At 42.6% G+C, this 16,459-nt stretch overlaps 1 protein-coding gene across 1 annotated transcript; it reads left to right on the forward strand.

Annotated features, from left to right (window-relative positions):
• Positions 1-283: 283 nt before the first annotated feature.
• Positions 284-13,894, forward strand: LOC311044047 (melanopsin-A-like; the record flags this gene model as incomplete). The annotated part of the gene is made up of 9 exons (XM_084055468.1): positions 284-450; positions 6,723-6,856; positions 6,986-7,189; positions 7,407-7,578; positions 9,128-9,289; positions 10,588-10,695; positions 10,974-11,145; positions 11,313-11,462; positions 13,532-13,894. 9 exons carry the CDS (start codon positions 284-286, stop codon positions 13,892-13,894), a joined length of 1,632 nt encoding a protein of 543 aa, XP_083911594.1.
• Between the last annotated feature and the right edge of the window lie 2,565 nt (positions 13,895-16,459).

Here is a 16,459-nt window from a genome sequence, read left to right on the forward strand (position 1 = left end):
TACATTTTGATTCCTTAACATTCCTTGACCTTGACATTGCACGTTATAAAGAGGGTAGCCAACTGTAGATCTCCACTGCATTGAACTCATCAGAGTGCCATGGAGGCTAAGCAGAGGCGAAAAGCAATGACTCCCAAACTTGTAACCCTAGAACCAGAGGCTTCCATCTTCTCAACTCTTCCAAATCCTGCAATGCTGTTTAAAAGCGTCTTCATCATATTGCCCAACACTGTGGTCCCGCTTCATTCTGCTGAGCTGACAGTTCTGATGGGGTGTATGAACCATGTGGTCCACTAGCAGCATGGAGCCAGAGCAGACGTTCACCCAGAGCAGCTTCTTTCACAAGGTGGAGGTGCCAGACCATGTTCACTACATTGTCGCCGCCTTCGTCTTTGTCATTGGAACTCTGGGCGTTACCGGGAATGCCCTGGTTATGTTCGCCTTCTATAGGTGGGTTTGTGCCTATTATTTATTTTGCTGATTTTAATTTTGTGATTACAATATGCATTTGTGGGAGTGTTTATGCTTTGATTTCAGCTGAACACTGTATATCAAACTGTCATTGAATGTATTATGTCAGAGTTGGATATGTGTGTGTGAGTGCACGCATGAGTGCGTGGCATGGTGTTCCCCTGTTTATGCAAGAAAGATGTGGAGAGAGCAATCTGTTTTCAGCAAATATTTCAATTTTTGCAGGCGTTGCACTGTAGGTTCTTACTCTAGATTTATTTTCAATTATTTAATATATATCTAAAATAATATGGCAATGTGACATTTTCAAAATGTAGTTTAGTGATTGAATGATAATGGAGTAAAAAATGGCAATTACAGTTGAAATGGATTTTGCACATACCTGGAATCACCTCTGCATTTAACCCATCCAGTTGAGCGTTCGATGTTTTACATAAATACACTTCAGCCTGATGCCAGGAGGGTCACGGTCCAACCAAGAACCTTCTGATTATGTGATTCCTAGACAACCCAAAGGCTTAAGCCTGAGTCATACTTAGATGTGCGTGCGTCCCGAAAATAGCTGACTTACTGTACAAGCTGTCAATGCATCGCACTGCGACACATTGTAAGCTTGCAAATATGCTATTTTCATGTATAAATCAGGCATTCGTGTTGTGCAGTACAGTCCAGGGTTGACCTCTGTTGAAGTCTGATTTTAAAGCTTGTTGAACAGATTATATGTTTTCAGAACCTCTTTCATCACTTTTCTTTAAGAGGAACAGAGGGCTTACACAAAATGCTATTAAATGGGCACGTCCTGTGTTCATAAAGTACATTCTGAAAGTTCATCTTAGTTGAATGGTGGTGAAATAAGACCAAGATGGCCATGCTATTCTTTGGGGGAGAACATCTTCTCTGATCATTCAGTAGTCAGCTTATTCAAAGAGACTGTCAAACCTATGATCTTTGGTTCATACTGGCCCAGTATAAATGGATGGCTGCATACAGTAAGTATCAGCCAGGTCCCCTTCACTGTACAAACTGAATCAATTCAAGTCAAATCCAACAGGTGGTATGAAAGATGTCTCCGTCTTGTTTGTTATAGAGAAGTCTTCTAGTCATTATCACCCCCGTCTCTGTCCCGTCTATCTGTCTGTCTGTTCGTATAGCTAATCTCACGCAAACCTTCTGTGCCATCATACATAAGGCGTTTCCTATTACGAAAATAATAATCATAATGAAAATGTATGCGATAATGTATACATACATTAATATAAACATTAATATAAAAAGACAACAATGCATTCAGTCAAGTGCTGAAGGCATATGCTATTAGGGAAACACTGATAGGTGAAGGTGAACACACGCCAGGAGTTTTATACTTCAGCCTACTAAACGAGAATGCCTATAGGCTCTGCCCATTCCAACAAGACAGGACACGCTCAAACACTGAATCAAGAAAGTTCATTTATTATTTATTTAGTTTAGTAAAAATCTAAGTTAAATTACAAGCTTGTTTTAAAAGCAATGCCTGGCGAAGATCTACACTCCACGGAGCGCAGCTTTCTAGGATTATGTTCTTTTTGTCATCAGATTCTGAAAATAAATGTTGGTCAGGTGTTTATAATATGGACCACCATTGTAAGCTCTTACCTCTTATGTATGCTATCTGTGTGTGTGTGTGTGTGTGTGTGTGTGTGTGTGTGTGTGTGTGTGTGTGTGTGTGTGTGTGTGTGTGTGTGTGTGGTGGGCGGGGGGGGGGGGGCTTAGATATATTAGATTGGTTGTCAGCGTGTGTATACTGACTCAGGGAAGTATATTATCATACAGTATGCACTGTATTATCATGGCTTCTAAGAAAAAACCCTCTGCCCCATAACCCACATCCACCCATCCGTACGTGGACATTACTGTAGTGGGTTCCGGAAATCAAGAGCCTGGACATGGGGCTGGTTATCGAACCCTAAACAATGAGGGGCATTCATGTCTTTAAAACTTAGAATTGATGTCAGGATTTATTCGTGAGAAGATAAAAATATGTCTGAACAAGTTTGTTAATGGGACTCTCAATAAAACACTAAGGTTTTTGGCAACAGGCCTGACATTGTTGGATAAAATGAATTTGTTGGAATTTTAGGTTTGTCAAAAGTAAAATTCAAGGACATCCATAATATCCGCTAGACAGTGAACTAAATGGGACAATATTGTATAATTGTTAATTAAACCTTGTGGAGGTTATAGGGTAGGAAGGTGAAACATGCGGTCGGCAACTGATACTAAAGAAAACCTATGATTTGTGAAATATAAGCCACTGCAAAACAGTGCCAGATATTATATACTAAATCACTGCTGCAATATATTGATGAGAACATTATGATCAATAGTGTCAAATGTTGCACTCAAGTCCAACAAAACAAATATGGAACCTTCACCGTTGGTCTGGGATGACTAAAACACTCATAAATCTGAAATTTGACCACCATCACCGTGCTTTAACCACATCTGTTACAAATATAACTAAATATAACATCATAAAATCAAGCTTAGTAGAAGCAATAAAATAATTAAATGTCGTATTTGACAGTGCTGATCTAACATATAAAGACCCAGTTTCACGGTCGTATTAGAAGATGGAGCAACAGGCTTAATGTATATGAGTTTATGTTATCTGATAGAAATCAGGTCAGCGAGGATGGGGAGATCTGTATGTGTGTGTGTGTGTGAGTGGGGGGGGGGGGGGGGGAGTAGTCTATGTAGATAGATTAGATTGGTTCTCAGCGTGTGGTCACTGACTCAGAAAAGCACATTAACATACATGCTCATGGCTTCTAAGAAAAATCTCTCTGCGCCAAATAACCCACATCCACCCATATTCACCCATCCATATGGCGGTGAACATTACTGTAGTGGGTTCCAGGAATTAAGCGGGTGGAGCTGGGGTTGATTATGAAATATAGGAAAACAATGATGTGCACACATACTACTACGTCCTGAAGGCTCGATTTCAAAGAGGCAGAGCAAAATACGGCTGTCCCAGCTTATTGTGTAGTCAATGTAAAAAGAAAAGAAAAAGGTTTATAATGAAAGTAAGCTTCAGGGCCAACCACATGTTGGGCTGTCGGACCAGTGCCACGTCTTCAACTAAACGTTCTAAACATCGCCAAACTAAACTAGCTAAGCAAATACTTAACAATATAGGACCCTTTTCCCCAAAACAAACAGGGAAAACAAGTAAACCTACTGCACATCTTTCCACTCAAACAGAGAGCGTCTCCTTTCAAACCCCAATGGTTCTAATCAGCCCCCCGCCCACAGGAGTGGCCCAATTCTCTCACAACTTGCTACAAAAATCCCTCATGAAAAACTATATAATCTCCTACATTTCATTTTCCACCTTCACATGTGTCTCCTTCTCTAATAATCAAAAAGTGCTATATATTTCATCTCGCAATCTACTTCCGGATGGTTCGTTTTGCACCTTCTCTTGCCACATCGGTCACGGGAAAGAAATAAGCACTGCCGTGGTCTATGGAAACGACGAGCCCAAAAGTGCACCCAAATAAGCCCACAATCGCTTATACAAACAGTCAGACCTGGCAACGCAGCCTACGCCAATCATGCGTGAGAGATCTACAAGCTATGGGGCAGAGACGCCACCGTATCTTAGCAACAACTACAGCGCTCACTCTCATTGGTCGTGTCACGCTAAGAGCAGTCTCCAGACAATGGCATCTCAGAGAGCTTGCTGTAGTGTTTATATATCTATGCCTGTAGCCATCACAGTCTAGCCTGGGTGGCAGCCTGCTTCGCTGCGTTCGGCGGACTTTTTTTCTCTCTCCAGAGAAAAAAAGTCCGCCGAACGTAGCGAAGCAGGCTGCCACCCAGGCTAACCACAGTCAGTCGCAGCGACGACGGACAGGGCGCTGTGATAGCTGCCATGTCGCTAACGCTAACGTGGTTGTCATGCCTGCAGCGGCTGTGCAATCACTTTGTCAACAATGCACGCCCCCCCCCCCCCCCCCCCCCAAATAAACGTACTTGATCTGGGGACCCCCCCATTCTGTTTGACTCCGTTCCACAAGTAAATATTGTGAAAATAGCCGATCTACAAGTTCGTAACGCCTCACGTTGAGAGGCTTTGTAAGCTTGTAGATCGGCTATTTTCTACATGATTGCCTCTTTCTTAGATTATTTGACAATGTGGCCCATGTTTTTATAGTATAGTTTGTTGACTACTTTTGTTGCAGAAATGCTCATTTCCTTTACTTTCGTTTTTTAATTGTCTCCGCCAAGCCGAAAGGCATGGCGCAAGACTATGTTTCACCCCCTGTCCGTCCGTCTGTGATAGCTAATCTCTCACATCGTTGACTTGATCGCAGCGAAACTGTGCACACACACTCCCTGGATGCCAATTCAGAACCTCTGCCCTATTTCTTTCACATGGCCCTGTTACAGTGCCACCAGGAGGCCGCTTTTTGCTAAACACATTTTCTCACAGTACTCCTACATATTTTGCCCAAACATCACGCAAATCGGTACACAGTATCTCCACAGTCATTAAAAAAAAGGCTCTTTCAGATTTTTCATATTCCATCCTGATTGGCTAAAATGGCTTCCAAAGTCTGCAGGACTGCTCCGTTTGGACCAAAATGCCTCACATTATGAACACAGCATGCACTTTCCGTGCAACTTTGCACCCACATTCCCACTATGCCGAGGAAGAAATTCCACTTGAGATTTCTCTAATCAGCCTCATGGTGGCGCTATAACAGACCGATGTGGAGAGTCAGTGAGAGCTGGATAAACGAGGTAAAATGTGTCAAAAGGAGTCTGTACGGCTGTCGATATGACGTCGGTCGGAGAGGAGATATTGTGTCTTTTGGACAAACAGCAGCGTGGTGCTGATGTTTGTTGTGTGAAGCAGCTTAATGTCAGAGTGTTTGTGTTGGAGCGCCTCAGTGCGGCTGCAGAGTTCATGTGCAACCTCTTCCAGAGAGAGACAGAGACACTAGAAACTCTGCTGGAGAAAAAAAAACACTGCTGGGCATTGACTTTCATATGGACATTGATCTACACACTGCAGGTATATCTGCTACACACACAACATCAAACTAAACACTACAGGTATGATGCAGCGTTTGCATTCCAGCCAGCATGCCAGCGTAGTTCCCATATGGTTTCAAGGTGGGCTAAACCATATGGACCCCATGTCAGCAATGTCAGCGCCATCCACTTCAGTCCCAACTGCGATGCCCATGCAGGCTATAAGTAGCTTCTACCTGGCCCTTAGGTGGGCCCCAACTAGCCATGTTTATGTGGGACCAAGGCGGGTCCTAACTGGGTTTGCCCATGCAGGCTTTAACTGGGTTCTACCTGGGCCCTAGGTGTACCCTAACCAACCAGAGTGCAGTGCCCATCGCTCCAATTGTTGTGACGTCAGGGCTCTCAATACTGCACATTGGTGGAGGAGGAGGGGCCGCAGGGCGACCGCACACATCGCTGAACCAATGGTAGCCCACGGATGTTTCCTCTGGGGATTTACAATCTGCCCCTCTATGCCACATATCATCCGCACTACAGGGTCTTCACTGACCGAGCCACGGCCCCACTGACCCTCATGACGCTACGCCACTTATATGAGTTGCCAAGTGGCCGCGGGCGCTACGTGGGCGTGGCCGCGGGCTAGACGCGAGCCCCCGCGTAGCGGGGGCGAGCTTCTAGTGTTTACAAAATGTGTGGTGCCACATATTGTTCTTCTGTCGACCCTATGACTCTACTGAGCAGTTAGGAGATGGAGCAGGTAAAGGGAACACAGCAGGCAGTAGCAGTGGAGTATAAATAGAGTTAGAGTTTACTGTACATTGTACAGCATTGTCCCTGCTGCACACAAACAAAGACAGACAAACACAAGTGATGAAAAAAGAAGACACAGGTGGCATGGCTTCTCTGTGCAATCTACTGAATCTCTGGAAGTAGGAAGTTACTTGATGCAACGATGTGCTAATGTGCTAACATGAGCTTAGCAGCATGAAGTGAGCTGGTGTAGCCACATCCTTCAGCACCGCATGGCATAGGCCTACAATTTGGTCAAAAATATACTGTAAACATTAACTGGTCACTAAATCTAAAAGCTAACAAATATTTGAAACAGAAATGTTAATGTAATAAATAATGTGTATAACTAACCAGAATCTCTTATTGTACCCTGTGTGTGTGTGTGTGTGTGTGTGTGTGTGTGTGTGTGTGTGTGTGTGTGTGTGTGTGTGTAGTAACAAGAAGCTTCGCAACTTGCCAAACTACTTTATAATGAATCTGGCGGTGAGTGATTTCCTCATGGCCTTCACTCAGTCACCCATCTTCTTCATCAACTGTCTGTATAAGGAATGGGTGTTCGGCGTGATGGGTAATTCTCTTCTCTTCTCTTCTCTTAATTCTCTTCTCTTTTCTTCTAAATCTATATTAAACGAAGATGTTGATCAATATAAATTAGGTCAGTGTACTAGTAAATGAGATTACGTGTTCTGTGTTACAGGCTGTAAGATGTATGCATTCTGTGGAGCCCTGTTTGGCATTACTTCCATGATAACCCTGCTGGCCATCTCCATTGACCGCTACCTGGTTATCACCAAGCCCCTGAAGGCCCTCCGCTGGAGCTCCAAACGAAGAACCACCATTGCCATCCTATTGGTCTGGCTGTACTCCCTGGCCTGGAGTCTAGCACCTCTCGTTGGCTGGAGTGAGTTTATAAACCAGGAAATGCTTTTGATTAGTCTGCATCATAGAGCATGCCACTGTTTTGGCTGCGGGCATACATAAAGCTAGTGAAGAGGATTAATTAACAGTAATTTACCCACCAGCAATAACGCAATTCAACTGTTCATCACACAAACATAGCCAAACATGTTTTTATCAGCCATCGTTTTAACTTTGACATTTTTTCTTTTTCCCTCTAGGTTCCTATATTCCTGAGGGACTGATGACTTCCTGTACCTGGGATTATGTCACATATTCACTGGCCAATCGGAGCTACACCTTGATGCTGTGTTGCTTTGTTTTCTTCATTCCGCTGGCTGTAATCTTCTACTGTTATCTCTTCATGTTCCTGGCAATACGAAAAGCCAGCAGGTACTTTATATTTGTGTGTGTGTGTGTGTGTGTGTGTGTGTGTGTGTGTGTGTGTGTGTGTGTGTGTGTGTGTGTGTGTGTGTGTGTGTGTGTGTGTGTGTGTGTGTGTGTGTGTGTGTGTGTGTGTGTGTGTGAGAGTGAGTGAGTGAGTGAGTGAGTGAGTGAGTGAGTGAGTGGATGAGTGTACATGTGGTTGAGGTAAGGTAGGGGCAACATTGTTCCACTATACCTTATTAATGCCTCTAATAACAAACCTGCCATGTGAGAAAACGTCATACAATACTGTAAATCACCCCCTGGTTTTCTTTCCTGAGGTTAGGAGGGAGATCACTAACAGTGCCTATTAGGTCATGATAGGTTATATTTTGAGCAAATGAGAACAATTTGATCCACTTTTCTCAAGCTAAGATGGCCATATCGGTGATGTGTAATGAGGCGTTTATTTAAGGTATTGTCATCACTATATTGTCAGCTACTGCCATATTGCACAATCGGTTATTGGCTTTATTTTTCAATTTTGTTTGTTTATATTTTTGTCTGAAGTCATTAATCATGACCAAACCTAGCTGAATAATTGAGTCAAGTCATGCAAGTATCAAGTATCATAAAGTTGTTTTGTATACGGTACTGAATGAATACCAGTGGCTTCCTCGACAAAAACAAAATAAGAAAACTACAGTATGCTCTCTTAACTCCATAAATGATTGTCTAGATGAATCCCTAACCTTTAGTCATTCTGGTGATGTGAAAACATAGACGCCCAGTAATGAAGGATGAGAAAACTTCCAACAGCACTTATTGCAGTAGATGACCTAAAGCGTGTTACTGCCCCCCACGCTGTGTTCACTATGATGTGCTTATGTGCACTACCACTCAGGAAATACACAAGATCTGCCTGCCTCCGGCACGGCTGCTTCAAAACCACTGGTGGAACAAGTACTCAGATGTTTTACTTAAGTAAAAGTAGTGCCACAGTATAGAAATACTTGAGTACTTGAGTAAAAGTACAAAAGTTGGCATCAAAATATACTTACAGTACCAATGTAAAGGCACTCAAATTTGTAAAACCTTTTCAAAATAGCCTAAGTATAAAATAGGACCTAAGTGGTTCATGAATGTAATGTAATAATAATCGATCTAGTATTCTATCTATCTATCTATCTATCTATCTATCTATCTATCTAGTAGGGGTACCTCAAAATTGTACTTGAGTACAGTACTTGAGTGAATATATTTAGTTAATTTACACTACTGTTTAAAACCCACATTATTGTAATACTAAGATGCAGACTTTGATGTACTGGACGCACACCTGCGCGCTCACACACACACACACACACACACACACACACACACACACACACACACACACACATACACACAGACTAACACACGCACGAATGGCTACACACATTTCTGTATTGATATTGACGAATAAGTAAACTGTCTCGATTACCTTTCTTATCTGTCCAACATCATGGTAATAATAAGACATGTTTTGTTTTATGGCAGGTTTTCATTTGATCTGTCCATCCTGTTTCTGCTGCAGGGAAGTGGAACGACTGGGGGCCCAAGTGAGGAAATCCACCTTGATCCAGCAGAAAACCATCAGGACTGAGTGGAAGTTGGCTAAGATTGCCTTTGTGGTCATCGTGGTTTATGTCCTCTCCTGGTCACCATATGCCTGTGTGACCCTCATTTCCTGGGCAGGGTAAATAGCACAAGATAATGCTCTCAGAAAGACTGAAAACAGCAACAGCTAACCACTTAAACATATGAAACTTATATGGTTTCATGGGGTTATTTATATGTCCCTATTCAGCGGCGAACATGCGGCGAAAATAGCCGATCTACAAGCTCCGGGGGACCCTGGTCAACTAAGTATATCCCATTTAGACCTGTTGTAACCTATACATCTTTATTCCTTTCAATCCGGGACAGGATCTGTGTCATTTTAGATGTTGCTGTATAAATAGCAACAATATATATATATATTTTTTTTTATAGAAATGTGAAGTTGTTCAGACAACTATTTGAAGGTGTTTTTAGAATCGGACTCAAGTCTAAATTGGATATTGGGTTTCAGTTGTTAAAACCAATACAATTTATGCTGAATGTTTGCCTATTATGACTTTATGGATCCTAGGGTTCATGTGGTTAATAAATAACATATACTCCACTGGGGTGGGAGAAGAATAAAATGACATTCATGTGAATATGGTCAGAATATCCGATTTAGTTGACCGGGGTCCCCCAGGGCTCTATACAAGATCTGCTCCTTTTCCCCCCTCAACACCAGATCTCTTTGCCTATTTTTGCAGAATGTTTGCCTCAGAATAGGGTTCAAGGGGATAAGGACAAAATATTCCTGAATGGATGAAATACAATAAATGGTACAGACTTGCCTTTCTTTGAGCTCTGCTAATCCAACCTTTTGAAATATTTCTTCCACCACATGTTTTGTCTTAAATTCTTCTGGGAACAAAGAATGGACTGTAGTTATATAACCTTGTGCCATTTATGGGGGAAGGTAGCCACATACAGTACATACAGTACACACATGCACGTGCGCACGCATCCGTTTACACACACTGCATGCACACAATCACATGTGCATGTACACCCCGCTGTGGGGTTAATCCACCTAATATGCCCCTTAATTGTTCTGCAAAATGTCAAGTGATGAAGAGAAGTCTTTGTTCAAATACTCTGAAATCGCTCCATATGAGACTACACTGTGAAATCCTCAGTTTTAATTTAACTCTGAACAATGTACAAATGTAAACGAAATGGACTCTTACAGGTCCATTTGGCTACATTTGTGCACTCTACACAAATGGAAAAATTAACAATGAGGATTTTACAGCGTACAGTAGTACTCAGTAATAATTGCATTCAAGAGAAAGAAAGACAGAGAGACAGACAAACAGACATTGTTTGTTGTTTGGCACTTTTCTTAGCTTATTGTGGACATGTGCATCAGGTTGGATTGTGTTCTGTTTGATTCAGGCATGCCAACATCCTGTCGCCGTACTCCAAGGCTGTTCCTGCTGTCATAGCAAAGGCCTCCGCCATCTACAACCCATTCATCTATGCTATAATACACAACAAATACAGGTGAATTGACAGTGAATTGACAGTTGATATGTTTGGAGGGATGGTTTGGTTTGAGGGGAACTACAGAGGGGGGAAATAACAGAAACATTCCTTTTATCCCTCTTCTCTGAATAGATGCTCCCTCCTTATTTCTCTACCAGGCCTCGGACTTGTTCACGTTAAAATCTAACCATTCACAATGTAGAGAAACAGAGAAGTTCATAACATTGAAATATTTTAAGAAATAATTGACATTGCTAATGAAGCATAGTTTCTCTCCTTCTCTACTCTCTACTCAGAACAACCTTGGCGGAGAAGGTTCCTTGTCTGTGGTTTTTGTCACCGACTCGAACTGAGCGCATCAACTCGTCCATCAGTGAGTCCTCCTACAGGGACTCCATCATCAGCAGGCAGTCTGCTGCGTCCAAGACTCAGTTTGTAGTTGCTTCCTCCAACCTCTCTGCTGACACGGTGAGGACAAACACTAGCTTGATAACATCGCAGCAGAAATAGTCGATCTGATGCATAGTGAGTTGGTAGACCTGCTATTTTCAGTATGCGACAGCAAGTGTCAAAGCGATTATCTATTCTATTTTCCTCTCCTCTCCTCTCCTCTCCTCTTCTCTCCTCTCCTCCAGATGTTTGAGGATGTGGATATCGATTCGCTGGAAATGAAGTCAGGTGACTCCTTTAGAAATGTGACATCCTACAATCATCAGTCCATTAAAGACAAACTCTATAGGAAACAGCTTGAGCAGAAGACTATCAAGACTCACACGGCGGACAAGGTGAGAAGTGAGAACAAAACATGGGGAAGCTCATATATATTGTTGCTCTCATGTAGAAACCTTGCATCTCCATATTTTGTACTTGTATGTTTCTTTGTTCATAAATGAATGCCCCACTTGGTTGTTCAGTAAGACAGGATGGGCAAAAAATAACTGCCCCGAAACATGGTGCTCTCTCCAGATGGGAGTTCCGCTGGGTCAAATAATTTCTGGATCATTCTGTCAGGAATAGAGCGTCGCAGTTCCGCCACTTCCTGGTGCCGGAAGTAAATACTCGATGCATTTTTCCCATTGACTTTTCCAAAAATATTTATATCAATCAATTTAAGCCTAGAATCAAGCCATCCAGGATCCTGGTGAATCATGACCATAAAACCTTTTTTTCTGTGATTTTTTTTAATGATATACTATATTTAATAAATACCCTTTGTTTTGCCGTTTTCAAAAAAGTTTTTTCACAGAATCAAACGTTTTATGGTCATGATTCACCAGGATCCTGGATAGCTTGATTCTAGGCTTAAATTAATTTATATAAATATCTTTGTAAAAGTCAATGGGAAAAATGCATCGAGTATTTACTTCCGGCACCAGGAAGTGGGCGGGAACTGCGACGCTCTATAGTCTTGAACATAAAGTAGGACCCAAAAGCAGGAACTTAGACTCGAAAAACCAAACGCCGGCGTCGTGAAGACATTTAACAAAGACTTTACTTTACACTTTAAATCACAAGCTCACACAAACACAAGCACACACAAGCACAAGCATGAGAGTAAAACTATCACACCGCTGACCCGGGAATGTAGTGTAAACCCAGAAACGGAGACGTGAACCAGAATAGCCATCAACGAGAACTCTTTACTTAAAGTAATCACAAATAAAGTACACCACACAGGGCGTTGAGAACTTCACACAACGGAATGAAGGTATACACAGGAAGCAACGCAAACGTTTAAGAACCGGCACAGAGCCATCAAAGGTAGTCCAATAAATAACCAAGGCAGTCATTAGGCCCATTAGGCACAGTTCACAGCTGGGCACCGGGGTGGACCTCAGTCTCTCAATCAAGGACTCACAGCAATTAGCAATCAGCTAAGGAAGTGGTCAAGCAGAGAGTGGGAAAGGCAGAGGAAAGACACAGGACGTGAGAGAAAAAAAACAAGACAATGATCCAGCAAGGAGTTAAAGGACGACTTCACCCATTTGCAATCTATCTTCATATAATGGTCCTCACTAATGCTCATGATAAAATGGTAAAAAAAACAAATCTACTCTGTCTGTGTCTAATAGGACAACTGTGGACAGTTCAGAATCCCGTCTACCAGTGACATCATCGAATCCAGGGAATCCAAGCTAATAGAAACTGCAGGCGTTCTAGTCATGGAAAATTGCAATGCAATAATTGTTGCCATTGTTCTTGCGTTAATACAAATCTAAATAAAAAGATTTGTTGGAAAAAAAATCCTGCCTAACGATAGATAGATGGTAGACGGGTTTCTGGCCTGTACACAGTAGAAACACCTAGAAAACCTAGAAGAAATGGTACCATTTTATCATGAGCATTAGTGAGGACCAATTATATGGTTGAAAATGGGTGAAGTCGTCTTTTAACTCTCAAGGCAGCTTAGTTGTTAGCTAACTGGGCACAGCTGGCCCTCGCAGGTGAGTCCACTCAGGGCAATCAGGACTGGGAGCACAGGCAGGTGGGGAGAGTGGCAGGGGAATGAAGGCAAAACTGGAACGGGGAAAGGGGGTGACAACGGGACAAACTGGAGGGGGGCAGAGGCTTTGACCGTGACACAGACGTTGGATCTATTGGAACATAGGTTATTTTTCTTGCATTAATACAAATAACACAATAGAATTCTAACAATCAACAACTCACATATTTAAATGAACTATTACTTCATGCAGTATATTCTACTGCACTATTTTCAGAAAATCTACAGATTGTTGCAGCTAGACCAATACGATACCAACATATTCATTACCTGTGTGTGTGTGTGTGTGTGTGTGTGTGTGTGTGTGTGTGTGTGTGTGTGTGTGCGTGTGCGTGTGTCTGTGTTTAACAGTACCAGCATCCATCTACCTTGGGGGATTCGGCAAACGTCTATGAGCATGAGCTGGTCTCTGGCTCTGTCACCATGGCCACTGTTCCCCTAATGGTTCTGAGCGGGAGGCGAAGCCAGAGTTTGGTCAATGGGATATCAGATGAAGCATTGAGAGGCGGTGCCAGCAGTGAGCTGGGCAACCGCAAAAGTGACTCTGCTGACTCACTGCCGCTTGGAAGAACTCAAGCTTCTGCCCAAGAGAACATTCCACGCATCATTGTCATCAGTCCCACGTCTAATGGCAGTCTGACCAATCTGGAGACTATACAGGAGACAGTAGACAATCTGGAGACAGTGGACAATCTGGAGACAGTGGACAAGTGACTGGAATAACTTTTACTTGAACCCCTGAAGCCCTATATACTGTACTTCATTGTACGTCAATAGCGAAAATAGCTAGCTAGATAGAGACCTCTATTGATCCCGCGGGAGAAATTCAGGCAGTTACAGCTGTAAAGAAGGAGACAAAGGACAGGTACAGGTAAAGACAAAGGAGATCAGCTAAGGGCAGCAAAAGAAAAAAAATACTAATAGCAATGATGATGAAGAAACTAAAAATGGGTCAGCAGGTAGCAGTTGGGCAGCAAAGTCTCCAGCTTCTTTCTCGTTCTCCCCTCTGCCACCACCTCCACACTGTCCAGTTTAGCACCGACTACAGAGCCAGATTGCTTCACCTTTCCTTTCGTCTGTTCAGTCACACAGTCTGCTAGTGTCCCCCAGCATACAACTGCAAAGAGGCCAGGGCACTGGCCACTGCAGACTGGTAGAACATCTGCAGCATCCTGTTGCACTCAATTAAGGAGCTGAGCCTCCTCTGGAAGAACAGCTTGCTCTGTCCCTTACTGTAGAGGTCAGTCCAACTCTGATCTGCAAGCTCACAACACAAGTTGTGACCTCGCTTTGCAGAATGTTCGCCTATTTCGCCAAATGTTCGGCCACTTTCGCCAAATGTTCGCCTACTTTCACCAAATGCTTGTCTATTTTGATATGCCCAGAATTAGGCACGCTATGGTTCATGTGGTTAACACAGGTGTTACACCTAGGGCACCAAATGCAGCGTTATCTTAGCCTGATTATCAGACTGAAGCTGCGTGGAGTTTCAGTCTGAAATTGGCTCCAGTGTCGGTGATTACAAGGGGGAGGGGATTAGAAATTCCCAAACCAATCCTAAGGGATCCCCACGCCCACCTCCGCCTCTCATTGGACAATGCATTTTGTACCGGAGAAGTCCTAGGTTCACATTTACAAGTCCAGACCAAGAGGCAAGACTCTATTGACTCAGAGAGTGGGCAGGGTCTATGGTATGGAACCAGGCTAGCGTTATCTTACTCAAGGAAAACTATTGCTTGAAACTTTCAAGACAGTTTTATGTCAATCAGAACATACAGTACGCTGTAAAATCCTCAGTGTTAACTTAACTCTGAGGAGTGAACAAATGTAACCACCCTGGCTAATGTAACACATCTTAATCAATGATAAGCCGCTACATTCTCCACCCTCCCTTGGTATGTATTGCATAGCATACTGGATGAAAACGTTCTCCTAATTTCATTGTTCATTTGCTGTCATTTTTACTCACTGATGACACATAAGCCTGTTATTTATTACGGGGCCAGAGCTCTGCTCTGGACACGTATTGTTATTCGCATTATTCTGTCACTTCTTCTTCTGCCACTTTTCGCAGTTCTGGCTGAACCGCGCTGTCGGTTTTTACGAAACTCGGCCATATGGTAGATGGTCATGAAAAACGATCAAAAAATAATTCTCACAATCTTTCGTCCAAAGGTGGCGCTATAGCACTCAATTGAAAATGCCAACTTTGACCAGGTACAATTCATGACCTGTTTGACCTACAGCCATGAAACTTGGATACACATATGCGTCTCCTCATGCTTAACAACTTTCACACTCTGACTTTTGACCTCTGACCTTTAGATCTCCCACCATTTTGAATTATATGAAAAACAGTCATTGGCTCCTAACTTCTGCATTTTTTCACTTATGGAAAATCCGTTGGAAATTTTTGTAGAAAGTGGTCCAAAGTTCAAGTACGAAACGTTTCGTGCAGATTGCTCAAAAATCCCAGGAGGAGATAGATTTTAACTATTACAGTTTTATGAAAATTATTCATCTGTGCCTAAAACATACATGCAGACTCACATTTCTTTGAAACTTTGCAGAAATGTACAGGGTCATTCCAAATATCACTGAAACCAATCTTACTCCAATTGGCCAAAAGGGGGCGCTATAGCAATTTTTTGAAAAGGCAGACTTTAAACAGGCATAAGTCATGCCTCGTTTGGCCGAAAGTCGTGAAACTTGCTTACACATGTGCCTTGACTCATGAGGAACACACGTATCGATTTGACCATTAAGCTCCGCCCTTAGATTTTCTGCAATTTTGAGCAGTTTGAAAAATACTTGTTTTTGCCAGTTCTGGCTTAACCGTGCATACGCTTTTTACGAAACTCGGCCATATGGTAGATGCTCATGCAAAACTACCAAGAAATAATTCTCACACTCATTCGTCAAAGGGTGGCGCTATAGCACTCAATTGAAAGTGCCAACTTTGAACAGGTACAACTCATGCCCTGTTTGACCTACAACCATGAAACTTCGATACACACATGCGTCTCTTCATGCCCGACAACTTTCGTGGTCTGACTTTTGACCTCTGACCTTTAGATCGCCCACCATTTTGAATTATATGAAAAACAGTCATTGGCTCCTAACTTCTGCATTTTTTCACTTATGGAAAATCCGTTGGAAATTTTTGTAGGCAGTGGTCCAAAGTTCATGTGTAAAATGTTTCGTGCAGATTGCTCAAAAATCCCAGGAGGAGATAGATTTGAACTATTACAGTTTTATGAAAATTATTCATCTGTGCCT

The sequence above is a fragment of the Gymnoscopelus microlampas genome, assembly GCF_963454915.1.
Source record: "Gymnoscopelus microlampas genome assembly, chromosome: 4".
NCBI classification, from domain to species: Eukaryota; Metazoa; Chordata; class Actinopteri; order Myctophiformes; family Myctophidae; genus Gymnoscopelus; species Gymnoscopelus microlampas.